Genomic DNA, 26,000 nt, shown 5'->3' with positions numbered 1-26,000 from the left:
CAAAAACACTTTTTTTGTTAGATCCCAATCTTTCATTCTTCTTCCAGTACCTTGCCTTCTTAGCCCCTAGTCTCACAGAAAAACTTCATCCTCCTCATCTCCTCTACTTCTTGTATTCTGAAGTCAGGCTTACTACCACAGGAACTTCTTTAATTTCAAAACCACACTAGAGAGCTGATCTGAATTGAGGAAGAACCTCAAAGGGAAACTTAAGCATCCTATAGTAATTGTTCAGCAAGTTAGCCTTTTTGTAGCAAACATCTACTGGTTATCTCAATACAGAAATAAAATTGAGTGAAGTGCCATATTAAGAAAGTTTTTAAGATAAATGTCCAGATACTTCTGAGGTCTGTGAAACACCTGCCAGCATCTGAGTTTCTTACATTTTGTTTCAAAAGGTTTCTGTTGCATATTATCTGAAGCCTGTTTGAGACAGCTCATTATTAGTGTCCAGTATTAGAGGCTTCCTGTTGTCTTCAAAAATACATTATATCCCCTGTAACCATTGTACCTCATTTAATTCTTGAAAGTTTGTAAAAAACAGGGGTTTACAAGTATAAATATACCTAGACTCCTTGCATAAGCTGAAGAGTTTAACACACTCCTTTCTAAACATAATGTGGAAAACTGAAGCCTGCACAGTGAATTTCATATACTAGCAAGTCTCATATACCCGCATTTCTTACATATATGGAAAACTTTTCCTTACTGCACTAGTTTTTACAAGTTTGAGGGGTTTGTTGTTGTATAGCTGACTCCCTTTTGACTTCCTTTTTTTTTTCTGTAATATTTCAGAGTTGAATTGTTTGTTAATGTAAAATTTTTAAAAAAGTATTTGGATCAAATAATTAATTTTGAGCTCAATCTTTTTTCTTAACAAGTAGAATTAACCCCCAAATCACAGAAAACTCATACTTTTCAGACTAATACAGGTCAACTGTTTTGGAACAGATGCTTTCCTTGCAAATGGGAAAAAAAAAGGTAAGAATGAAAAAAGTGATAAAGTAAAGAGAAACAGGAGGGATGTAACAGCTGTAAAGTATTACGTTTTGTTGTCCTTTGGTATGCATAGAGTATAGGATCAGTTAAGGCATAACTGTTTTTTTGTGAACTGACTCTAAATTTTCCTGCAAACTAGAGCTCCAAAATTTTGTTCATTTAAAACATTAGTTACTTCTACCACCAAAATAATTCCATTAGGTTCATAAGTCTGAAACATTGTTTACACCTGCTTTGCCTGAAGAAACAGCTGGTTTTTATGGACTTTGCTGAACTTCCTGTAAGAGGACAAATGACTTAGAATAGAGGAAAATGACTAATCAGTAGGAATTTTGAATAAACACTACAAGCATGGAGCACAGCTTAAACTAGTATTTCTGTTAAAACAGTCTTCATGCTCCCTTCTCCTCAGATCTGGGCTGGACACTAAATACAATCTAATGTTTTGAAATAGATGTACATATAAAAATTGGTTGCTGAAGTTGATCAGCTGTTCTTGTTTGCGTTGTCTTAGGACCATCTGTCTTCAGTTTTAAACTACTGCAGCAAGGTTGTCCCCAAAATAAGCTGTAGTGGGTTGTTTTTTTTTTAATGAAGTGTAGGAGTTCTATATAAATACTGTAATTTGTGAACAGTATCTTCAGAATATCACTGTATACTACTGTCGTGGCAGTTTGGAATGGAGGATCCATAAAGGTGGCTGATAACTACTAAGCTTTAAGTGCACTGGGACGAAAGGATGCTAAGACAATGTTCATATACTGTTACTACACAGTGTGTTTCTTACAGCTCAAGTTAAATCTTTGTTGAAATCTCTGATGGTCAAAACTCTGCTAGGATATTTTATACACTATTACACTAAGTTAAAGCCTCAGGAATATTTATATACAATACCAATAAATAAGGATTAATCATTCTTCGATAAATAAGGATTAATCATTCTTCTTCACTGTACACTTTCTCTGTGGGAACTAATATTTATCTTACACAGAAAACTGTAAACAATAGTCACATTTTGGATACCATGCTAAAGTTTAAATGAACTCTACTGAATAGCCTGTTTCTATTATAGACTTTTCTTCTTTATTGCTGTTATAAAGTACAGCATTGTAGGAGAATATCTGCATTTCTAGACAGATATTTCCCTCTGATCTTCTTTCTCAAATCATTTATCAATATTTTAACATAAAAATATACCATATTCTTGACAGGAAAGGATTTTCCTGTACTGGGTAATCATTGGTTTAAGCTGCCTGGATCTTTTCCATCCCTGCACTTGCATTTCTCTAATCCTTTTGGTCTCTTCATTCTTTTAGTTCTTCTGCAATTGCTTGTTTTCTGCTACCACCACCTCATCTCATATTCTTCTTCATCCCCTAAATTCATCTTCACAATTGTTATACTAGAATTTTTTGTGAACAGTTTCAGTGTTCTGGCATTTTTATTACAGAAGCACTTTTGGCACATTTTTCTATCCATCTGATGCGGTTTTTATCCCCTCTCCAGAGCAGAGGAACACTTACTCCTAACAGCTGAAATACAGGTCTGTGCAGGTGGGGAGATATATCCTCTTTGAGTTGCCGGACGTCCTGGGACAGTTTCTCCACAGCCGAGACGAGGGAGGAAGAAAGGCTCTCTTCATATTGCTGGAGTCAGCCAGCCACTTCATCCACCGTGGGTGCCTCTTCACTTTTCCAGTCGATTACTGCCAATGAGTTGGCGTATGATGATGGTGCGCTCCGTACAAATTTTCACCACATGGGTCGGGTACACTGGACTTCATCGGGGTCTGTGGACAACTGTGCATTGTCCGGATCATAATAAACCATCTCCCGCACAGCTAATTCCCTCAGATATTGGATACCTCTCTCCATGGCGGTCCACTTGCCTGGCCGACATACGACATCTTCGCTGAAAGGATACCTTTCCCTCACACTTGACAGGAGTCACCTCCAGAGGCTGAGGGCCTGTGCCTTCTTCCCAATTGCCTTGTCAATGCCCCCTTCCCTAGACAAGGATCCCAGCTGCTTGGCCTCCCTGCCCTCCAGTTCCAGGCTACTGGCCCCGTTTTCCCAGCAGCAGAGCAGCCAGGTAATAATATGCTCCCCTGGAAGGCGGCTGAAGTCTTTCCGCATATCTCGCAGCTCACTCGGGGTTAGGGATCGAGTGATCACTTCTGGTTCTGGCTCTTCTTCTTGTTCTCGTGATGGTCTCGGTTCATCATCACCTCTCACTAAGCGAACCGATTTCCTTGTGTATTTCTTTTTGTGTATAGGGGTGACTGATACTGGTATGGGTTGATCTTTTGCCTCGGCTACAGTGCCTGTTGCGGGGGTTTGGGCAGCCGCAGTGCCTGTTGTGGGGGCCTGGGCAGCTGCAGTGCCTGAGGGTCCGCTCTCTCTCTCCCTCTGGGTGGTGCTGTCTACTATCAAGCAGTGTTTGATAGATTGTGGCCAGGGCCCAGCACAGCCAGTGAGTTGTGTCTCCTTAGAATCCCCACAGCATTTTCCTTTCAAATATTCTACCATTTTATCAGGGTTTTGCAGTTGTTCGGGAGTGAAGCTCCAAACCATTGGGGGTGAGAAGGTCTCTAGATACCCACCCATACTCTCCCACATGCCATGCCAGCCCTGACCATTCAGCCTTGGGGAAGATCCCTGGGTAATATTCTTGAAACAATTTTTGCTAACCCTGAACAGGACATTCAGGAGACCTAGCAATAGGAATATACTGGCCTGAACATTCCAAGGGTATTCAAAATTCTCAAAAATTGTCGTGACCAACCAAAAGAGAAAAGGGGAGGTGAAAGAGTGGGAGAAGGTATCCCCCCCCGTCTTCCCCATAGATTGGGTCCAATTATTAACAAATTCTGAAAGATATTGACCGAGGTACGGGCCTGACCGAAATGCTACATACAAGTACCAGCTCAGACTCATGACTGTCGATGATATCTTATCATAAGTCATTATCACACAATACAACAACATGAGAACACGAACCCCTCTCCCAGAGGTGATAAACAGCACCGCAGGGATTACATAGAGTAAACACGGCTTTACAAACCAGAGCCATGTGACCAAACAGAACATCATTATGACCAGCGACTGTTTCAATAACATTATAAATGCTTAGAACAACTTTGTTTTAACACACTTGGGTCAGACTTGTCGTTATCACAACCCCTCGAGCCCCACGTTGGGTGCCAAAAAGGACTGGTTCAGCCGCAGCCAGCAGTTGAGCACCATGCGGCCGCTCACTCACCACTCCCCCCAGGGCGGGATGGGGAGGAGAACGGAAAAACAACGGCAAAGCCTCGAGGGTTGGGATGGGGACAGGTTACTGGGACAGCAAGGGAGAGGGAAACACTCAACACCAGTACTGGTAACGGAATGTTCACAATGGGTGACAACAGAAAGCAATTTACCCATTCGACGACCAACCGGACACTCAGCCAGTCCCATAGCTGCACCAAACCCACCCCTCCCTGACTAGCACCTTTCATGGTGAGCATGACATCACATGGCATGGAATAGCCCCCCGGCCAGCTCGGCTCACCTGTCCTGGCTCCTGGTGAAAATTAACTCTGTCCTGGCCAGAACCAGGACACCATCCTTGTTCTTATTTATTGTGATTTGCAGCTTAGAATCTCTATTAATGCCCTTCTTGGGTACCAGTGCCTTGAGGCAGAGAAATTGTGGTAAGAGGCACCAAGTGTGTGTTTTTTCTAAGTCTCTGATGTACAGTAATTTTGAGAAGTTAAGATAGGCAAGTCCCCAAGACACAGCAACATCAGAACAACTTTCTAACAGCTTCACTGCTGGCTCTACCGTGGAGACTGCAGGGCACTACTGAATAATCAGTTGAATTAAAAGGTTTTTGATATTTGACATTCTGTTCTGCATACCTACAGATTGCACCCCTTTTTTGACTGGGAAGAGAAGATGTGAGGAACTGCAAAAGATGAACTGCTGAAAATGCAGCTCAGAAGGTCCTGGAACTGACTATTGTATGAAACAGACACCAAGGAGTATGTCAGATTCATTACTGATGATACTCCTCAGTGACCTACAGCTACAACTTTGCTATAGTTGTTGTCAAGTATAAAAGCACTGAGTAAATACAGAGTTCAATACACATTGATTATCTCAGCACCTTTGATCTCCTTAAAGATCAAACCTGTAAGGTTACCTTGTGTGTTTCAAGCTCATAGTTAGACATTGCATTCTTTCCTAGCTATAATTGCTTTGTTGCAATTCCTGGCTATATTATGGTTCTTCACTACGATTTATTGCTGAAACAAAAAAAGAAGACAAGACACTTCAGTTGTAGAGCTGTGTAATAAAACCATATAACTCAGAATTTATTTTTCTTTTTAGTTCCACCTCTTGAGTACCTATGGCTAACGCTTTTGTTTGTCCCTCATTTATGCTCCCTTGCAGACTGCGCAAGAACCCATGTAGACCATTGAAGAGAGCTCTGAATACAACAAAGTGCCTAATCCGCAGAAAACACTCAGGAAGAACTCCTGGAAACAACACAAGCTGACACTAGAAAATGGCACAATCTAAAAAATGTGAAATAGATGAGTGATGGTGTGTGATGATTCATACAAATTTTGATGGTAAAGGAGCATGTAATGGTAAAACAGAAAACTAATGTTTAAAAATTTAGTATCAGTGATGTACACATAACTTTTCCCATGCTGCAAACTGATGCTAGTAGCAACTAAAATACTTCAGAAGTTTAAGAATCATGAAGACAGCAATTATGTTCATATTGATAAAATGCCTCTAAAGATGAAAACTACTGAGCATAGAAGTGTAACTTTAGCAAAATCTGAAGAGAAAAAGATTATTGCATTGTTATTTAATCCTCCTGCCAATCTGTTATGTAGTCAAATTAAGTTAAAACATGTTACACAAACCTACTTGATTGTGCTAAAAAGAATTATTACTCTAGGTACATAAAGTATATATACTCTACGTCATGAGAACAGGCTAAAGGGTTTTCCATGGTGTCTCACATGCTGCAGAGAATGATGAAGCTGTGATTTTTGTGCTGTGAATGTGTATTTCCTTTAGCTATTTGTAAAGCAACAGCTTAATTCAGCTTTGATTCAGTGATTCCAGCCTTTGGTGCATTTTATAGCACGGAGTCTGCTCCCCAGCTAGTAGACGGGTTGCAGACGTGCACTTTTTTCCTCCGCTATCTGGGGAAGACAACTGAAGGAAACACCAGTTATCTACTCTGTTTCCTGGTACCTATTGACAGAGGTTGGTTTCTATTCCAGAGCTCACTGTAAGGCATATGGAGGTTGTCGACTCTTCATTGTTCTATCCATTTACCATGTCCTTGCCTTCATTGCTTTTCTTCATACTCACAAGCTGCTTTTTTTTTCTTTTTTTTTCTGAAAATAGGCATTTCATTCTGTAACTGAGGTAAGCTGACAAGGAACGATAGTCCTTGTTTCTACTGGCATCACCTTCATATTGTAAGACCTTTGGTGCTTGTTGAGCAGCAGGCATACAATCAGTATCTTGGCCTGTACAGCTGCAGTTACATCAGGTATTGCCCTTGAAAGTGTGATTCATGAAAACGGAAGCTAGTAACAACTGACAGGAGTGAAGAAGTAGCTGAGTTTTAATATTAGAAGTCTTGTTTTGATACCTAAACCTGCTGAATGTCACTTCTTTTTCTGGAATCAGAGTAGGCATTTTGGTTCGAGCTGAGACTCAAGTGAAGTAAGAACATTTGTTACGACACATCAGACTCACTAAAATTATGGCTACATCAAATAAGAAAAACAATAATATTTATTTTAATACCACTTTTAAAGATTAGTAAATATTAACTTGGCAGAGAACTGTTCATTGCAGCATCTCAGGTATATTAACTGATCTATCAACGAAATATTAAGCACTTCTGTGGCAAAATCTATTTACTTTAATGTACATCTTTAAGTAAAATGAGAATATGGCCTGAAAAATAAGCTGACACAATATTGTTACATAAATGCATGAATTGAGAGAATAGAGATATTTAAATTGTTCAAATTAGAAAAACCTTTTTCCAATATGAAAATCTATGTACACTAGTAACAAGTAGCAAAACACAAACATTGAAATTCATGCCTTACACTCTTGTACAAAATACCATTGTAACTACCATAAATAGCTGTTGTAATGCTACATGGAAGGTAATTGTGCTATCATTTAGACAGGTAATCTTTGATTTCAACAATTAGAACTGGAATTCAAAATGGCTATTTGAAACTACACAAAAGTATAAGGAAGACTCCTAAAATATACACCAGTTGCTTTTCTGAACTTTAAGCCTCTATCCATTCTCTAATTTGTCATTCAATATATGACATGAAAACTTAGATTGGACCAAAGCCAGTAAGAAAAAGAGCAGATACAAGGACTCTTGCCATCCTCTACTGAGAGACCTATGGAGAAGGTTACAGATTATTTCTCTTTGCTCTGTGGCTTCCATGAGTATTTTGATCTTTAACATTCGCTAGCACAGCATCTACAGCATGAGTTGCCCAATAATAAGGGTATTGGTCTGAGAAATAAAAATTTGAAAGACAGAGTTAGATTTGGGTATCTTTCAGGCCAAATGTAGTAACCATTAAAATACCATAAAGCCTTTTGTACTAACTCAATGCTATAACCCACTGTAAAAAACATAGACAATGGATAATATTGTTCTGAAAGCTTAGGTGTTGCTCTTCCTCATATGTTGATTCCTGTGAGATTTACATTGCAGCTCTACGTCAAGCTGCTCAGGTGGAAGCAGTTCTGTTTCTAAGTGAAAAGAAAAAAACCAAAACAAACAAACAAACAAAACCCAAATGAAAACCAAAGGCGTGAAGAGCATTTTCAAGAAGTTGTATTCATAGGCACTTTGAGGTTTAGGCATTTCAGAGGTAGGATTACACACTTAAAATCTGCTCAACTCAAAAGCATCAGTACGTGTTGAACCTCCACCCTACCACAGTACAAGATATGAATGGGATACCCCAGAATCCAGCTGTAAAATTTTGACAGGCTTAACATTGCTCCCAATGGCAAATGGTAAATTTTACTACTGACTTCAACGTCATAGATTGCTTACATTCCACAAAAGGTTGGTTTGTTTGTTTGTTGCCTTTTCAATGAGAGTTTTATTAGAATGAATGGAGGCTTCATGATTCTTGTCAACTGCAAGTCTCTGAATTTCCTGGTTTGGTTTACGTAGGCAGTAATCACCACATACTGTATTAACATGGTTCTTAGAAATTTGTAAACAATCTTGCTGTTAGTTAGGAAGTGGTCCTCTATATTTATGTCAAAGATGAAATGGCCAAAATTGTAAAAGGACAAAACCTAGGCAGAAAGGACAGACTTAGAAAAATTAATAACTTATGTTTGCTTTTGTTTGTTTTCAGCTTGCTCACAGTGATCCTGCCAAAACAATGCGTAATGACTATACCAATTTTAGAAGATAATTTTGAAGGAGCAATCTCTTTTAGCTTCTCATTGCCCATTCTTTCCCTGATCTGGACCCAAACACTATTTCATATTTGCACTTACTGATTAATGTATGTAAGTAGAAGAAGTTAGGCAAAACATACATTTAAAGGATAACATAATAGAAAATCTTACTTGAATTTCCAAATTTAACCCTTCTGACATTAAGCATATTGAAGTCCAAATCTTTCTACACAAACACTCGCAAACTGAAGTTTACCATAGCCTAGTGTAAAGGATTCCAAACACAACTAATCACAACTGAACTAAGAATAACAGTGAAGAACCAGTTAAGTTGTGTACTAAGAAACTTGAAATAGAAGAGCGGATTTTTTTTCTCAAATGGTCCATTTAATAATTTGAAGCACCGATATTTGCAAATAGATTTCTTAAAAATATATATATCTCATTTTAAAATAACAGCATTGCAAAGCATAAATAAATCTGATTTGAAAGGAAGATCATATTCTCTGCAGACGTGAATGCAAAAATAGGCCAGCACCTCAGTCGCTACTAGAACTGTCTGAACTATCAGAAGACGAACTTTTTTCCTTTTGCCTCTTCTTTTTCTCCTTTTTATGATGTTTTCCTTTCTTAGATTTATTCCTTTTTTCCTTTTCCCTTTCTTTTTTGTGTGATTTTTGTTTTTTTGACTTTGGCACATCCTCTTCAGCTGCACTTGATGAGGAAGATCTAGTAAAAAAAAAATATATATCCAGATTGAAATGTAATTAAAGAAGGAAAATGCCACCAGAATAACGTGGGGGTTTTAATTTCAGTATTTATATAATGTCACAAATTGAATATGGTGTAGAATTCATACAGTAGCATCCACTGGAAAGCTGATATCTCAGTCTGCATCACTGAGATACTGAACAACAACTTTTCTAATTTGACTATTGTGCCAGAAAAGCAGTATGTTTATACTACAGATTAATTAACAATGGAATAGGCAAGTTGTGTTTTTCAACCTTCAATAAGAAAACACCTAGGAGTACAGATCTACAAAAAACTGAAATTATGACATTAAGATACAGCTTCCAGCTTTTAAAATATCACATGATCAGTAACAATGCTATAGTAATGCCTTCAGACAAATCTTAATGTATTTCTCTCATGCAAAAGTCTATGAGAAACAGATATGACAAATTTGGATGCTCTTGCAGCTGGTAATACTGGTCTCTAACCAGCAGTGATGAGGGATTATGTACATACAAGAATTAAGATGACAATAAAAGAAAATTCACTATTATTACACTCAAGAGGGCAGTTTTGTGCTATTGTTTACATGATTAACTATTAATTACTTGCATGTAGAGACTACAGTCAGTAGACTGACTCTTTTCTACTATCTTCATAAGTGTAAATTAGAGCCACACTATGTAAATGAGGAAGGGGGAAAACGCCAACAAAGCCAGTGTTAAATTCTGTTTCTTTCTGAAAAAACTTCTTATTGTGGCCTCCAAATACATTAAATATTTCCTAGCTCTCAGTGCAGTTCCTGGGATGTTGTCTCATGCACAGTCTATCAGTCAGCAGGCCAAAATTCAGATTCACAATAAATTTGGGTATTAAGACATTTTCCTCTGAAATTGAAATAACACTTTTTTATAGGCTTCTACAATAACAGGAACATTAAAACTCAATGCATGCTAAGTAAAACTATAGAAGTTTTCCTTTTGATAGTTACATGTTACTCAGAGTGTGCATGTGTGTGTCTACACATGCATGTGTACACACAAGGAATCTTAGGGTCTCTGAACTGCAGCAAGGCTTCTCCATGTGAGCTAAACCGGGGACCAACCCCATAATCCTCCTGACTCCTTGTTCTTTTCTCACGACATCTGGCCTAGTGTTGGACAGTTAGAGGGAGCACTGCTTTCTCAGACTTGCAGACCTCCAGCTTGCTAGAACTGCCTAGACTTCCATGGTCCTAACTCCACAGCAGAAAGCCTGTAGTTTTACTATTACTCAAAGAACAAACAAGTCCTCACTGGAAAACAGGAAGCTTTTCAAACTAAAGATGTACTTGCAAATGAAGTTGCATCAAAAGAGGTAATGTTTTCTCTGAAACAATCATAGAATGGTTTGGGTTGGAAGGGACCTCAAAGATCATCTAGTTCCAACCCCCCTGCCATGGCCAGGGACACCCTCCACTAGACTACATTGCCCAAAGCCCCATCCAACCTGGCCTTAAACACTTCCAGGGATGGGGCATCCACAACCTATTTGGGCAACCTGTTCCAGTGCCTCACCACCCTCACAGTAAAGAATTTCTTTCTAACATCTAATCTAAATCGACCCTCCTTCAGCTTAAACCCATTACCCCTTGTCCTGTCACTACACTCCCTCACAAACAGTCCCTCACCATCTTTCCTGTAGGCCCCTTCAGGTACTGGAAGGCCGCTGTAAGGTCTCCCCGGAGCCTTCTCTTCTCCAGGCTGAACAACCCCACCTCTCTCAGCCTGTCCTCATAGGAGAGGTGCTCCATCCCTCCAATCAGCTTCGTGGCCCTCCTCTGGACTTGCTCCAACAATCCAAACAACAGAAACATTTCTAAAGTTGTTTTGAAATTAAAATAGGTGAGTGATAGAGTTACCTTTTCCTTGGTCTCTTTAATTTTGTTTTTTCTCTGCTTCTTCTTTTTTCTTTCTTTTTTTCTTCCTCCTCATTGAAATCTGTGGATAAAAAGTTACAGTTCACAAAACACTTGTCTGAATTAAGATCAGTATTAAAAAAGTGGCTTCAATAGCAATGTAAAGTTACTACAAAATTCTTGTTAAATGTTTTTCTTTTCCTACTTCCAAATTCTGGTCTAGTACAGCAATTTCAGAAATATTTTGCAGAGTAGCAGAATTTATAACACTCACATTCTAATTACTTTGATCTAAGCAGTAAGAATGAAGGAAGGCCCATAAAACATAGCAAAAAGTTTTGACTTTTCTTGTATGTTTACACCAGCTTTAGGTTTTCATATTTGCTCTTCTGTATTTTAAGACTTGCCCAAGTCTGAAACCAGATCATTTAACTAGAACATATTAAAAAAAAAAAAATTCCCTTATGCTTACCTGAATTATTTTTACATGTCCTCATTTCACACTTCACAAATAACTGTGCCATAACTACGATAAATTTGAATTAACTGCCAATATACTGTCTACAAAAATTGGCAGAAGAGTCACGCCTCATCTGGTCATGTTTGTTTCCTGCCCTAACACTGTATAATATTGTATGTCTTCACATTTCACTTAGAAGCAATATTTTTAATCAATATTTTTATCATACTGGATGAAGTTTCTGACCTTAGAGTTCTCTATACCAGTTCAAAAAGTATTTTTCAATTCTCTGAAATGCAAGTCCACTACATATACACATTACAGTGTCAACTAATAGGAAACTACTGGCTTTACAATTTAGCCTTAAAACGATAGCTCGTTTAAAACATTTAATCTTATTTCTATCATACAAATAACTTTCCATGAAGTCTGCATACTAGTGCGGTTATTCATTTGCTACCACAAATAGAAATTACTGGTTTGTATGTTCTGGAACAAAATTTGAAAGACTTCAATATGAGTTACAAAAAGCAAATTCCTTTTGGAACAATTAAAAACCATGAACAAGAATGTGTGAAAAAGAACTATTTTTTTTTTTAGAAAAAATGTAAGGGCAAACAACGCAAAAATCTTAAAATGACGAGGCCACATGAAAATGGCAAAATCCTGCCTAGATTACTGACTGCACACATAGCAGCCAAAGTTTGAGAAAGGACATATAATAAACAAGTGTTATTACAAGATCAAGTAAATGTGTTTTTCCTGCAAATACCCATTTTCAATCAGTTTAGGGACAAAAAACCCTCCTTACAAACAAAAGCATGTAAAAAGTGGGAACAAGTTTTTCCAAAGAGACTTGTTCCAAGAAAGGACTGTTGCAGTACCAATTCAGCACTCCTGACAAGCAGAGTACCCACTTCTTTTGAAGTGTTCCAGCGAATTACAGGGTTCCATCTATCCCTTCTCCTTCCTAAATAGCATCTTTAGTAGGAACTGAACATTGAGTCTGGAATGCGAGAGCAGCAGAACAAAACATGACCTTTTGAGGGGCAGAGCAAAAGAACATTCATGCATTGTATGGTGAAACAAGCTCCCCTTCTTACTTAGGGGAACAGCCTTTTGGAGTCCAAATTCAAATGAACTCAAATATCTGCTAAATAACCTATCTATTCACTCTCTGACACACTGTTCATGTTCAGACCTTCCAAACAGAGAACAGTACTTCTCCAAATATGAATGTTTAAATTCAATTCACTAGCTGTTTCAGTGAAAACACTACTTAGAAACTGCAGTGAAATTCAGCTATCATATTTCTCATTAAAGAGTTATTATCAACTTTAAGATGTTTAAGCTACATGCTATAATCAAAAGTTTAATTCAGAACTTCCATGTCATTTTTCTCCTGAGCAGCTTTTTAGTAACATTCTTTATAATCTTTTGTATTTAGGAGCTCTTTTTGAGATGCTCCAAATGGGTACATTATTAATTTCCTATGACAGGAATTAATAATAATAAAAAAAGATGTGGGTGTGTCAAATCTCTGAAGTCTGAACACATGAAGTAAAAGACCTACATTAAAAGCACAGGCTAAAAGAACTAATAGTAGTTATCAAAAAGGCAAAAATGAGAGTTCCAGTACTTCAGAAGACCATTATCCAATTTAGTCTTAAAGAAAAATACAAAACAAAAACCAACTTACTCTTTTTTTCACGCATGGCTTGCAATCTCTGTAGTTCTTCTTCCTCACTGTCTTCACTGCTAGTGCTGCTAACATCCAAAACAATATCTCTTTGAGGATCTACTCGGAGGAAGTTTCGACATTCAAATGTCAGATGACCAGCTGAACAAAACAAATATTCAGAAAGAAAAATTACAATTTACCAAAAACATCAGAAACTAAAGAAAATCCATTTTAGTGTTATTCAGTTTTGAGAAGTGAAAAAAGGCTAGGCTGCAATCTGTGAACGAGGATGGAGAAGGCTTACTTTGAAAAAGCCTCAAAGAATTTTGACAGGTTGTGCAATGTTATTCCATTTAATAGTGCTTTATGACCTCCCTCTTATTTCTGTTAAATTAAAGATTTTGTCCAACTTCTACTTTCTATTTTTTTAATGGTCTTGGATCCCTCTTGAAGAAAGTGAAGTATTTGAAAAACTACAGCAAGCATGTTATATCGCTCTTTTTGTCTCTCTTTAGCAAAATAGAAGCTTATTCGCTTATGAGACATAATGTTTAACAACCAGCACATAATACTAAGCTACAATTTGACTAGTATTTTTAGTTTTCTAAGTTACTTATCAATAATCATGACCAGAGCTAGAAACCTTGTACTGAATGCATCTATTGGAATAATAAAGAGAAACAGGAACAAATTGAAGATATGGCTTGTGAGAAACTAAGCTAAAGAAGCAGGAATTCAAGTAGCAATTGAAATAAACTCTTCTTCTTCATATTAAAATACCTACAGCTTGAAGACAGAGCTTTTAGGAACATAAATACAGGTTGTGTGATTTGACTATAAGTTTCCTTCTCTTCCAGAAAGCTTCTGATACTTAGTGCATGTAGAAATGAAGCACTAAATCTATATTGATATCCATGTTCCTTTGGAAGAAGAGATACAGAAAGCAATTCATTGACAAAACTTGTTGGAGGCAAAGCCTACAGTGAAAGAACGAAGCAAGCTTTTCTTCCACTTCACCCCACATAACACTCATAAAAAAACCAGATTAAATTACTCTGTTAGAAGTTCAACACAATTCACTGCAAAACAATGTCCACCCATCCGTTGTTCTAAAAATAAGTTAGTGATTAACAAATTAAAATCTTCACTAAGACCTGTCTCCATTCATCAGGAGAGTAGCCACAGACATGCTTATATGATCAGAGCATACTGCAAAGCATGATCTAAATGCTAACTACAGAACTGTGAGAAAATTAACTGTTTCTTGAAATATAGAACACACAAAGTACTATATTTTCTTAGCACAGAAGATCACACAGACTTTAAATTATTTTTTCTTTTAAAACAAATTGGACTTAACTTGATCTGAAATGCCTCCTTAAGTTTGCAGTGAGATTCAGAAGAAGCACAAATACTAATCTCAGTAGATATCAAAGACTAAGCTTTCAATTCAAAGTTTCTCAAGTCATTCATTGCAAATGCAGTATATATTAATACCATAGTATACTTTATTCTTCTGAGAAACTCAAGGGTTTTCAAAAGCAGCAATAGGTGTGAGAAGCCAGAGAATGAATAGGAAATAAATAAATTAAAAAAAAAAAAAAAGGTAATTTAAACTGACAAATGTCTGGGCAACAAGGCAGAACACTTCTTTTTTATTCCCCCCCTCCCTTCCTCAAAAGGCAGTTCCAACATCATAAATTGAAGGAAACGCTGTAACTTCATATCGCTTAGTACAGACTTACGGTAGCCACACTTCTTGCATCCTGCTCTGATGTTATCCTTATTTCCACCTGAAAGAGAAAATTTCATTAATTAGATGTTCATAAACAGAACTCTCAAGTTTCTTTTAAATTTGCCTTCATAATGTCAATATACAGATAGGAGAGAGTACTCCTCAGAGTATTAAGTACACCAAGATATCTTAAAAAACCTCAAAGAAAAGCAAACCAGTGCATTTCCAAGGTCACTTTTCTCTGCAGTAATCTATCAGAACAAATTTGGCTATTATAAACTGCTACGGATCATTTAGTTTCACGTAACTTATTGCCAAATCCTCATTTGATTTATTATGATCTTTCCATTTTAATAATTATTCCATTTCTCTGAAAGCCTATGCATTTGTTTAGTTACAGTATGAACACCGTAATCTGACATTCTGTGATCCATAACTGTGCACAGAAAGTGTACTTATAAATTCTAGCAATACACGGATGTTGACAGACATTCACTGGAAACTCTGAAGTAATTTATACTTTAATTACAAGAACTATCTTTAAAAGGCAATTAAAAAAAGAGATAAACAACCAATCCTGAAATGACAAGACAGCTAGAGGCAATTAAAAAAAAAAAGCGCTAAACAAATTGTTAAATGATTCTGAATCCAGGCAACATACATTACACCAAATTAAAGAATTAATGGGTGCAAGAAAGCAAATGTGGAATAAAGTGAAGAGTAAAAGTCTGCACATGGTATGCAGGAAGAAGGACCAGAATAGTGCAAATGTTAGGTACAGAAAACGTGTGATTTTCCCATCTGAGCCCAAACTTAAGTTAAATAGACATAGTAGAACATGACTCAGAAGAGAAACCCCAAAGACCTGCCCCTCCAAATAGATTAGTCTTGCTTTTAATCATTGCAGTCTATTCAAACTGAAACTCACAACTGAATTTCCAAAATCAAAAGGTGCCCTTCTATCCTCCAACTGAATAGATCATGAAAAAACCAGTGACTTACAGAATTATATGCAGTTTTCTGAAAACTAGAATGTTTATTTAAATAAATAATTAAGCAAACATAACAAGAACATTACATGACAGAAATTAGAGAACCACAAAGGGGGTACATCAGCTTGATGAATTTAAACTTTCCTGTACTGAGACAAGCACTGTCTTTAGAAAATCATACTCAAAATAAAAGAGAAGCCTTCAAACCCCAGGTCGAAAAACTAACTTGGAAACTTGGACAACTCACTGGTCTATGCCCTGTACGGAAGAGTACTGGAAAGGTAAGCAAGAAAGACACATACATTCCATTAGGACACAAAGTTTTCTGCAGATCCCCCAACCTCAGTATTGCAAATTCCCTTCGAGGCCTATAAATTCAGCAGTGTTTAGGTGCCTGTTTTATGAGTATCTTTTCAGAGAAACCTATGAGAGGTAAGGAGGTACGGAACATGGAAGAAGTATCAAGAAGCAAGGCAAAAAATATACCTGTATCTCGCAACATCACGCCAAAGAAATACTCAAAACAGCATCTGCTTGTTCACTACAGCCTGTGACTAGACAGCAAGATCACCCAAGTTACCTATTTTGTCTCAGATTTCAGAAATACTGAGTATTTGAGCCCTACTGCATAACTGACCTGTAGGTAGGTAAAGATTTGGTACTCCATGCAAGGGAGGTCAGTACAGTCACGCACATGCTACAAAATCTCCTGTAATACGTGCAGGTGCCATTTGTCAGGATTTCCAACAGAAACACACAGCAGATGACAAGACCATTGTCACCAAATTCCTAAGACTGAAATATTAGTGGTTTCGGCCTTAAATAATAAATGTTAGAAGCAGGGGTTTAGACTAAATGAAGTTTTAGATGATTAAAAGCAAATAAATTACTAGAAGCTTCCTCTTCTCACTCCCTTCTTCCCAGGTGTTAATCCTGAAGAAAATTAACAACCAACACACTAGCAACCATCACTAAGGACCTCGTTCATTTAATGGAGCACAAGGGTGCAAAAAAAGCTTTGGAAACCTTTGAACGCCAACATGAGATGTCTTCCTCAAAAAACACTTCTAAAATGGGAGCAAGCTTATTAAGGTCTTAACTTTTCTTAAGAGAAGAAACTTACCAAAGCTCTGGCTTGTCCAACCAAACACTCCTCATGTCTCAAGATCAAGAAAAAATTATAAAACAATGGCTGTGTGTTTGGCTAACACAGATTTAAATACATTGCAAATACGTGTTTCTGCCTGTCCAGTCCCACCATCATTCTCAACAGATCTATTTAAACAATGGTCTAGCAGGACAAACATTAATCCAAAACAATCCTGAAGATGAGTAGGAAACCCAAGTCTGACAACAACCATTCTTCGGATGTAACTTTAAAGGAGGTGGCTTACACAGACAATAGGAACGTAGCACTTGGTGATCACTCATCCAAAACCTTGGGGAGAGGGCCCGCAGGCCTAGAAGGAAGCGACTGCATGGCTGCACTCGCCGACAGCTGGCCTGATACCACGCTCCCTCCCGCGGCTGGCTAGCTAGCTAGCTATCCCGCAGCCCCCATGCCAGCTGGTTTAGAAAACCGGCCGTGCAGACCAGAGCAACGTTTCTCACCGGCAGCCCCTGGGGCCTTAGGGAGATACGACACACCACCGCCCTCCCCGCCTCACACTTCCCACTAGGACGCGCGGTCGCGCACCCTCCCCGCGTAATTTTCCAACAATCTTCACCTTATTTCCCCTTCCCAATATCCCAGCCCAGGAGCCAGCCGGCTATTGCCCCTTGTCTCCCCGCTGACCCGGCTAGGTGCCCTTACCCGGCAGAGCCATGGCGCCTCCCGTCGCCGTCCTCGCCGGCCCGACCCGGGCCTGCAGCGCCGCCCCTCCCCATCGGAAGGCTTCGACCGGTGCGCTCTTGGACCGCGCCACTCACAGGGAGGACGGGGGATCTCCGTACCGGGCAGGAACCACGGGGAGGAGCTGCAGGTGTCTGGAGAAGCCTCGAAGTCTTTGTGAAAGGAATTTCTTCTCAGTGATTCCCGTAGATACTCCGACCGGAGACTCATCCGTTCGTCCTTCCTCCTGGCTTGGGCAACCTCCTCCCCACTTCCCTGGGCTGCATAGAGGCGTCCAAGATGGCGGGAGGTTCGGTGTGGTAGGAAGCTTTCGCGGCGAAGTGTAGCTGAGCGTCGAGCTCAGGCGGTTGGTCGCCTGTCGGGACGCTCCTTTCCTGACCATGAGCAACATCTACATCCAGGAACCCCCCACCAACGGCAAGGTGAGGCTCGCCGGGGGCAGGGGTTGCGGTAGGCGAGGCGCAGGCCAGGCCAGGCCAGGCCGCCGGGTGGAGGGGAGCCGTACCGTAACGTAAGTGTGCGGGCGGGGGGCTGCTGCTGAGGGGGGTGTGCGCTCCTCGGGGGGTGCGGCTGAGGAAACTCAGTGCTCCGTGGGTGCTTTGCAGGCGAGGGGGGTACGTCGGGAGAGCGGCTGCGGAGGCTGCGCTACGTGCGTGCTGGCGTGTTAGGATGAGGGGGGTACGCATTGTGCGGGGTGGGTGGGTGGGTGTGCACTACGGTTGCTTTTGAATGGGAGGTATGAAGAAATTGTATGTTGCAGGGAGTGGGGGGGGGGGGAGGAGGCGGGGGGGGGGGGGGGATACGCGCGTGGTGGTAGTAGTATTTCTGCCTTGTGGTACTGGTTTGGTTAAAGTCAATTTCGGGTGATACGGCCCTTAAGGACATTACCTGAGTCAAAGCACGACGTCTGCTGTGTGGATACATAACACAGAGCAGTCCTTGAAGCGTTTAATTTAATTTTCCCTATTTTTGACTGTATATCTTAGGTTCTTAATTTTGTTATGAACTCTCACTGAATTTAATGGTATTACTTGTAAGAGAGGTATATTCCTTTGGAGATTTATGGCATAACTGTATTTTTTTTTCCATGTTGTTTCAATGTGGAAGTGATAGACGATATCTAAGTTTCTATCATGTGTCAGGTACCAGGTCACTGGCCTTGAAGCCTTATTGTACATATGAGTTCAGAACTGTATTGTAAGTTCTTGCAGTACTATCTAGAACTAACAGTAGCTGCGTGGCACATTTGAATGTCTACTGGTGTAGTAATAAGATGAATTCAAAAGTGGGGGGTTTTTAACTCAGCAATGATATTCTTTGATCAGTAACTAAGTTACAGTAAAACTAATAGTGTATTTATCCGTATTTTTATAGGTTTTGCTGAGAACAACAGCAGGAGATATAGATATAGAGTTATGGTCAAAAGAAGCACCAAAAGCATGTCGAAATTTCATCCAGCTGTGTATGGAAGGTAATGACTGAATGGGATAGGAATTGTTGAAATTATTTCAAATGCAATTGTCATGGTTTAGCCCTGGCTGGCAGCTAAGTATCACGTAGCCACTTGCTCGCTTGCCCTGCAGCAGGATGAGAGAGTTGGAAAAGGGAAAGTGAGAAAACTCATGGGTTGAGATAAAAACACCTTAATAAGACAAACACAAAAAGGAAAAGAATAATAATAATATATACAAAACAAATGATGAACAGCACAATTTCTTATCACCTATGCATGACCCCCAGCTGCCCAGTCTCCCAGCCCACCCCACAGTTATAAGTGGAACATGATGTCGTATGCTATGGAATATCTCTTTGATCAGTTTGGGTCAGCTGTCCTGGCTGTGTCCCCTCACAGTGTAATGGGAGTGTGATATAATCAATTTCCCAGGCTTCCCCATACTTACATGTCAGCCCTCATCCTCCATACCACAGAGGCTTTAACTGTTTGGCTTGCTTGATTGCAGCGCTTATTTCACATTCATGGATTACCTGTGTAATAGTGTCCATGGCCAAGTCCACCCCTTGATCACGAGCCCATCTATATGTTGCATCTCTTCCTTGATGGCCTGAGGTTTCATGAGCCCACTGAGCTACAAATAATTCACCTTCAGTCCAGATCTACCTGAGCCACTTCAATCCTAGCAGCCTGATCCACTGCTTGTTGTTTTGATGTTCCTCAGTGTCCTGACTCTTGGGTATTTGGGCATCTGCATGAAGTACTTTTACAACCAGCTTCTCTGGCCAGGCAGCAATGTCTTGCCCCAGTGGGGCAGCCCATATGGGTTTGCCTCTGTGCTGGCAGTTGCTCTGCTTCCATTGCTGTAACCACCCCACAGGGCATTTGTTACCATCCATAAGTCAGTATAGAGGTAAAGGACTGGCCACTTCTCTCAATCAGCAATGTCTAAAGCCAGCTGGATGGCTTTCACCTCTGCAGACTGGCTCAATTCACCTTCTTCTTCAGCAGCCTCTGCGATTTGCTGTGTAGGACTGTATACAGCAGCCTTCCACCTCCATTTCTTTGCTGCAGTGCAACAGTATCCATCACTGAACACAGCATATTGCTTCTCATTTTCTGGCAGATTATTGTAGGTTGGCGCCTCTTCAGCATTTGTCACCTCCTCCTCTGGTGATATTCTGAAGTCTTTGCCTTCTGGCCAGTCCATGATAACTTCCAGAGTTCCTGGGCGATTGGGATTTCCTATTCAAAAGCCTGCTGTGTGATCAGTGCAACGCACTTACTCCATGTAGCATCAGTTGCATGATGTGTAGAGGGGACCCTCCCTTTGAACACCCAGCCCAGCAGTGGCAGTCGGGGTGCCAGGAGGAGCTGAGCTTCAGTACCAGCCACCTCTGAAGTGGCTTCAACGCCTTCATATGCTGCCAGTATCTCTTCTTCAGTTGGAGTGTAGCGGGTCTCGGATCCTCTGTGTCCTCGGCTCCAAAACCCCAGGGGTCAACCTCAAGTGTCCCCTGGTGCTTTCTGCCAGAGATTCCAGGTAGGGCCATTCTCCCTGCTGTGGTGTAGAACACATTTTTTACATCTGGGCCTGGACTGGCCCAAGGGCTACTGCATGGTCTATTTCCTGTTTAATTTGTCCAAAGGCTTGTCATTGCTCAGGGCCCCATTTGAAATCGTTCTTCTTTGGGGTCACTTGGTAGAGAGGACTTACAATCAGACTGTAATTTGGAATATGCATTCCCCAGAAGTCCACAACGCCTAAGAAAGCTTGTATTTCCTTTTTGTTAGTTGGTGGAGACATAGCTGCTATTTTGTTGATCACATCCATTGGGACTTTATGATGTTCGTCTTGCCATTTTGTTCCTAAAAGCTGTGCAGGTCCTTTGACCTTACTCTGTTTTATAGCAAAACCGGCTTTCAGAAGAATTTGAACTATTTTCTTCCCTTTCTCAAAAGCTCACACTGCTGAGTTGCCCCATACAATGATGTCATCAATGTATTGCAGGTGCTCTGAAGCTTCACCCTGTTCCAGTGCAGCCTGGATCAGTCCATGGCAAATGGTGGGGCTGTGTTTCCACCCTGGGGCAGTGGGTTCCAGGTGTACTGGATGCCTCTCCCAAGTGAAAGCAAACTGTGGCCTGCACTCTGCCACCAAATGAGTTGAGAAAAACGCATTAGCGGTGTCAGTCATGGCATACCACTTGGCTGCCTTTGACTCCAGCTCGTATTGAAGTTCCAGCATGTCCAGCACATCGGTCGTGTGACTTCATTCAGGCCACAATAGTTTACTGTTAGTTTCCATTCTCCATTAGACTTTCACACTGGCCTTATGGGACTGCTAAAGGGTGAGTGAGTTCTGCTGATCACTCCCTGGCTCTCAAGTTCATGAATCAGCTCAGGGATGGGAATCAGGGAGTCTGGGTTGGTGTGATACTGCCACTGGTGCACTGTTGAGGTAGCAGTCGGCACCTGTTGTTCTTTAACCTTCAATAACCCCACAACAGAAGGGTCCAACGAGAGACCGGGCAAGGTGGACAGCTGTTCAGTTTCCTCTGTTTCCAAGGCAGCTATGCCAAAAGACCGCTGGTACCCTTTTGGGTCCTTGAAATACCCTCTCCAGAGGTAGTCTGTGCCAAGAATACACGGAGCCTCTGGGCCAGTCACAATGGGGTGCTTCTGCCACTCGTTCCTAGTTAGACTTACTTCGGCCTCCAGTACAGTCAACTGTTGGGATCCCGCTGTAACTCCAGAAATACAGATGAGTTCTGCCCCTTCATGGCTTGATGGCATTAGGGTACACTGTGCACCAGTGTCCACTAGAGCCTTGTACTCTTGTGGGTCTGATGTGCCAGGCCATCGGATCCTCACAGTCCAGTAAACCTGGTTGTCCCTTTACTCCACTTGGTTGGAGGCAGGGTCCATCTAAACCAGCTCATTGTATTTGTTACTCACTTCTTGTGAAGATGACTTAAAAGTCTCTTCAGGAGGATCATAAGTATGATCCGGCCTTCCACTTGATCTGGGGAGCTGCCTACTGGAAACTGGAGTGGCATTTTTCCTGGAAGAATCCCCTTTTTTGACTGTTTTGCTTTTGCTTTGCAGCTCACGTACTCGTGCCTGTAGGGACAGGGTAAGTTTTCCATCCCACCTCCTCATATCCTCTTCGTGGTCACGCAGATAAAACCACAGGTTGCCTCGTGGTGTGTTCCTTCTATACCTCTCTCTTGAGCAAAGGAACACTTACTCCTGGTAACTGAGATACTAGTCTATGCAGACAGGGAGTAGGACATATACTCTCTAAATTGCTGGAAATCCCAGCACAGTTTCACCACAGGTGAGATGAGGGGATGTTGTCTCCAGAGAAGGGAGACTTTCTCTGTGTTGCCAGAGTCATTCAGCTATTCTGTTCACTGTTGGTGCCTCTTCATCTTCCCAGTCCATCACTACTAATGAATTGTCATATGATGATGGTGCATTCCATGCAAACTTCTGCCACATAGGTCGCGTGCACTGGACTTCATCAGGATCTGTGGGTAACTGCATGTTGTCTGAGTCATAATTAACCATCTCCCACACAGCTGATTCCCTCAAGTACTGGATACCTCCCTCCACAGTAGTCCCCTTGCCTGAATGACATACAGCATCTTTGATGGCATACCTTTCCCTCACACTTGAAAGAAGTCGCCTCCAGGGGCTGTGAGGGCTTGTGTCTTCTTTCCAAATGCCTTGTCAATGCCCCCTTTCCTAGAGAGGGATCCCAGCTGCTTGGCTTCTCTACCGTTCCAGGCTACTGGCCCCGTTATCCTAGCATCAGAGCAACCAGGTGATAATGTGCTCACCTGGATGACAGCTAAAATCCTTTCACATGTCTCACAGCTCACTCAGGGACAGGGATCGGTTGATTACCTCTGGTTCTACCTGTTTCTCGTGTTCTTGTGATGATTCAAGTTTGTCGTTATCCTTTACTAAATGAGTTGACTTCTGTGTCCATGTCTTATGTATGGGGGCAATTGATACCAGTGTGGGTTGGTTCTCTGGTTCAGCTGCAGTGCCTGTCATGGGGGCTGGAGTAGCTGCAGTGCCTATTGCACGACTTAATGTCTTGGTGATATTCTTAATCATGGAATCACAGAATGGTTTAGCTTGGAACGGTCCTTAAAGATCATGTAGTTCCAACCCTCCTGCCATGGGCAGAGACACTCTCCACTGGACCAGGTTGCGCAAAGCCTCATCCAGCCTGGCCTTGAACACTTCCAGGGAGGGGGCTGCCACAGTCTCTCTGGGCAACCTGTTCCAGTGCCTCACCACCCTCACAGTAAAGAATATGTTCCTAACATCTAATCTAAATCTATCCTCCTTGAGCTTAAATCCATTACCCCTTGTCCTATCACTACTTGCCCTTGTAAGCAGTCCCTCACCATCTTTCCTGTAGGCCCCCTTTAGGTACTGGAAGGCTGAAATTATGTCTCCCCAGAGCCTTCTCTTCTTCAGGCTGAAAAACCCCAACTCTCTCCGCCTGTCTTTGTGGGAGAGGTGGTCCAGCCCTCTGATCAGCTTCGTGACCCTCTTTAGACTCATTCCAAAAGGTCCATGTCGTTCATGGACTCCAGGTGGGGTCTCAGGAGAGCGGAGCAGAGGAGCAGAGTCACCTCCCTTGACCTGCTGGTCACACTTCTTTTGATGCAGCCCAGGACACGGTTGGCTTTCTGGGCTGCAAGCACACACTGCTAGCTCATGTTGAGCTTCTCATCAATCAATACCCCCAAGTCCTTCTCAGGGCTGCTTTCAATTCATTCCTCGCCCAGCCTGTAGTTGTGCTTGGGATTGTGCCACCCACGTGCAGGACCTTGCACTTGGCTGTGTTGAACTTCATGAGGTTTGCACAGGCCCACCTCTCAAGGCTGTCATGGTCCCTCTGGATGGCATCCCTTCCCTCCAGCATGTTGACCATACCACACAGTGCGTTGTTGTCAGCAAACTTGCTGCGGGTGCACTCAATCCCGCTGTCCATGTCACCAACAGAGATGTTAAACAGTGCCGGTCCCAGTACCAGCCCCTGAGGAACGCCACACATCACTAATCTCCACTTGGACATTGAGCTGTTGACCACAATTCTCTGAGTGCAATCATCCAGCCAGTTCCTTATCCTCTGAGTGGTCCATCCATTGAATCCATGTCTCTCCAATTTAGAGACAAGGATGTCATGCAGGACAGTGTCAAATGCTTTGCGCAAGTCCAGGTAGATGACATCTGTCGCTCTTCCCTTGTCCACCAATGCTGTAACCCCACCATAGAAAGCCACCAGATTTGTGAGCCACGATTTGCCCTTAGTGAAGCCATACTGGCTATCACCAATCACCTCCTTATTTTCCATGTGCCTTAGTATAGTTTCCAGGAGGATCTGTTCCATGACCTTGCCAGGCACAGAGGTGAGACTGACTGGTCTGTAGTTCCCTGGGTCTTCCTTTTTTCCCCTTCTAAAAAATGGGGGTTATGTTTCCCCTTTTCCAGTCAGTGGAAACTTCACTGGACTGCCAGAACTTCTCAAATATGATGGAGAGTGGCTTTGCAACTTCATCCACCAGTTCCCTCAAGACCTGCGGATGCATCTCGTCAGGTCGCATGGCCTTGTGCACCTTCAGGTTCCTTAGATGGTCTCAAACCTGATCTTCTACAGTGGGCGGTTCTGCATTCTCCCAGTCCCTGCCTTTGCCTTCTGTGACCTGGGCAGCGTGGATCAAGCACTTGCTGGTGAAGACTGAGAGGAAAAAAGTCATTGAGTACCTCAGCCTTCTCCATATCCTGGATAACCAGCTCTCCTGTTTCCTTCCAGAGGGGACCCACATTTTTCCTCATCTTCCTTTTATCACTGACATACCTATAGAGGCTTTTCTTGTTGCCCTGGCTGTCCCTGGCCAGACTTAATTCTATGAGGGCTTTTGCTTTCATAACCTGATCCCTGGCTGCTCAGACAGTTTCTCTGTATTTCTCCCAGGCTACCTGACCTTGCTTCCACCCTCTGTAGGCTTCCTTGTTGTGCTTGAGTTTGTCCAGGAGCTCCTTGTTCATCCATGTAGGCCTCTGGGCGTTTTTGCCTGATGACTTCTTTGCTGGGATGCATTGCTCCTGAGCTTGGAGGATGTGACCCTCGAATACTAGCCAGCTTTCTGGGGCCCCTTTTCGCTCCAGGGCTTTGTTCCATGGTACTCTACCAAGCAGGTCGCTGAAGAGGCCAAAGTCTGCTCTCCTGAAGTCCATGGTAGTGAGGTTGCTGTGCGTCCTCCTTGCTGCCCTGAGGTTCTTGAACTCCACCATTATGTCATGGTCACTGCAGCCAAGGCTGCCCTTGAGCTTCACATTCCCCACCAGCCCCTCCTTGTTGGTGAGAACAAGCTCCAGCATGGCACTTGTCCTCCTTGGCTCCTCTGTCACTTGGAGGAGGAAGTCACCATCAACGCATTCCAGGAACATCCTGGATTGCTTGTGCTGTGCTGTGTTCCCTTTCCAACAGATGTCGAGGTGGTTGAAGTCCCCCATGAGGACCAGGGCTTGTGAATGTGAGGCTGCTCCTGTCTGTCTATAGAGGGCCTCATGCGCTCAGTCTCCCTGGTCAGGTGGCCTGTAGTAGACTCTCGCTATGATGTCCCACGTCCCTGTGCTCCCTTTAATCCTGACCCATAGGCTCTCAGTCTTCACCTCATCCATCCCCAGG

At 41.8% G+C, this 26,000-nt stretch overlaps 2 protein-coding genes across 3 annotated transcripts in view; one reads left to right on the top strand and one right to left on the bottom strand.

Moving 5' to 3' along the window:
- Positions 1–6,794: 6,794 nt before the first annotated feature.
- On the bottom strand, positions 6,795–17,936 carry SREK1IP1 (SREK1 interacting protein 1). Of its 2 annotated transcripts, none has more exons than XM_010297984.2 (5): positions 17,791–17,936; positions 14,996–15,043; positions 13,269–13,409; positions 11,113–11,191; positions 6,795–9,206 (listed from the first exon to the last, which is right to left on the bottom strand). In XM_010297984.2, exons 1-5 carry the CDS (start codon positions 17,801–17,803, stop codon positions 9,017–9,019), a joined length of 471 nt encoding a protein of 156 aa, XP_010296286.1. In that variant the 5' UTR covers positions 17,804–17,936; the 3' UTR covers positions 6,795–9,016. The 2 variants fall into 2 exon arrangements, with proteins under 2 accessions (XP_010296286.1, XP_075595563.1); XM_075739448.1 differs by lacking the exon at positions 17,791–17,936 and adding an exon at positions 16,464–16,528.
- Positions 17,937–18,060: 124 nt separating this feature from the next.
- CWC27 (CWC27 spliceosome associated cyclophilin) overlaps positions 18,061–26,000 on the top strand; it is a 128,905-nt gene continuing 120,965 nt past the window's right edge. The window contains exons 1-2 of the mRNA XM_075739432.1: positions 18,061–18,251; positions 19,204–19,300. Coding sequence (XP_075595547.1) covers positions 18,210–18,251; positions 19,204–19,300 — 139 coding nt within the window. The 5' untranslated portion in view covers positions 18,061–18,209. The remainder of the gene's footprint in view (positions 18,252–19,203; positions 19,301–26,000) is intronic.

Source organism: Balearica regulorum, chromosome Z, assembly GCF_011004875.1.
Source record: "Balearica regulorum gibbericeps isolate bBalReg1 chromosome Z, bBalReg1.pri, whole genome shotgun sequence".
NCBI classification, from domain to species: domain Eukaryota; kingdom Metazoa; phylum Chordata; class Aves; order Gruiformes; family Gruidae; genus Balearica; species Balearica regulorum.
The sequence above is the reverse complement of the archived record's forward strand: the minus strand, read 5'-3'. Positions and strand labels throughout refer to the sequence as shown.

Bases quoted from the DNA above. Each gene is read 5' to 3' on its own strand.
- SREK1IP1 (XM_075739448.1), bottom strand. The intron at 13,410-14,995 runs GTAAGTCTGTAC...TGTTTTGTTCAG, and splicing joins ATGCAAGAAGTGTGGCTACC to CTGGTCATCTGACATTTGAA. The intron at 9,207-11,112 runs GTAACTCTATCA...TTTTTTTACTAG, and splicing joins TTAAAGAGACCAAGGAAAAG to ATCTTCCTCATCAAGTGCAG.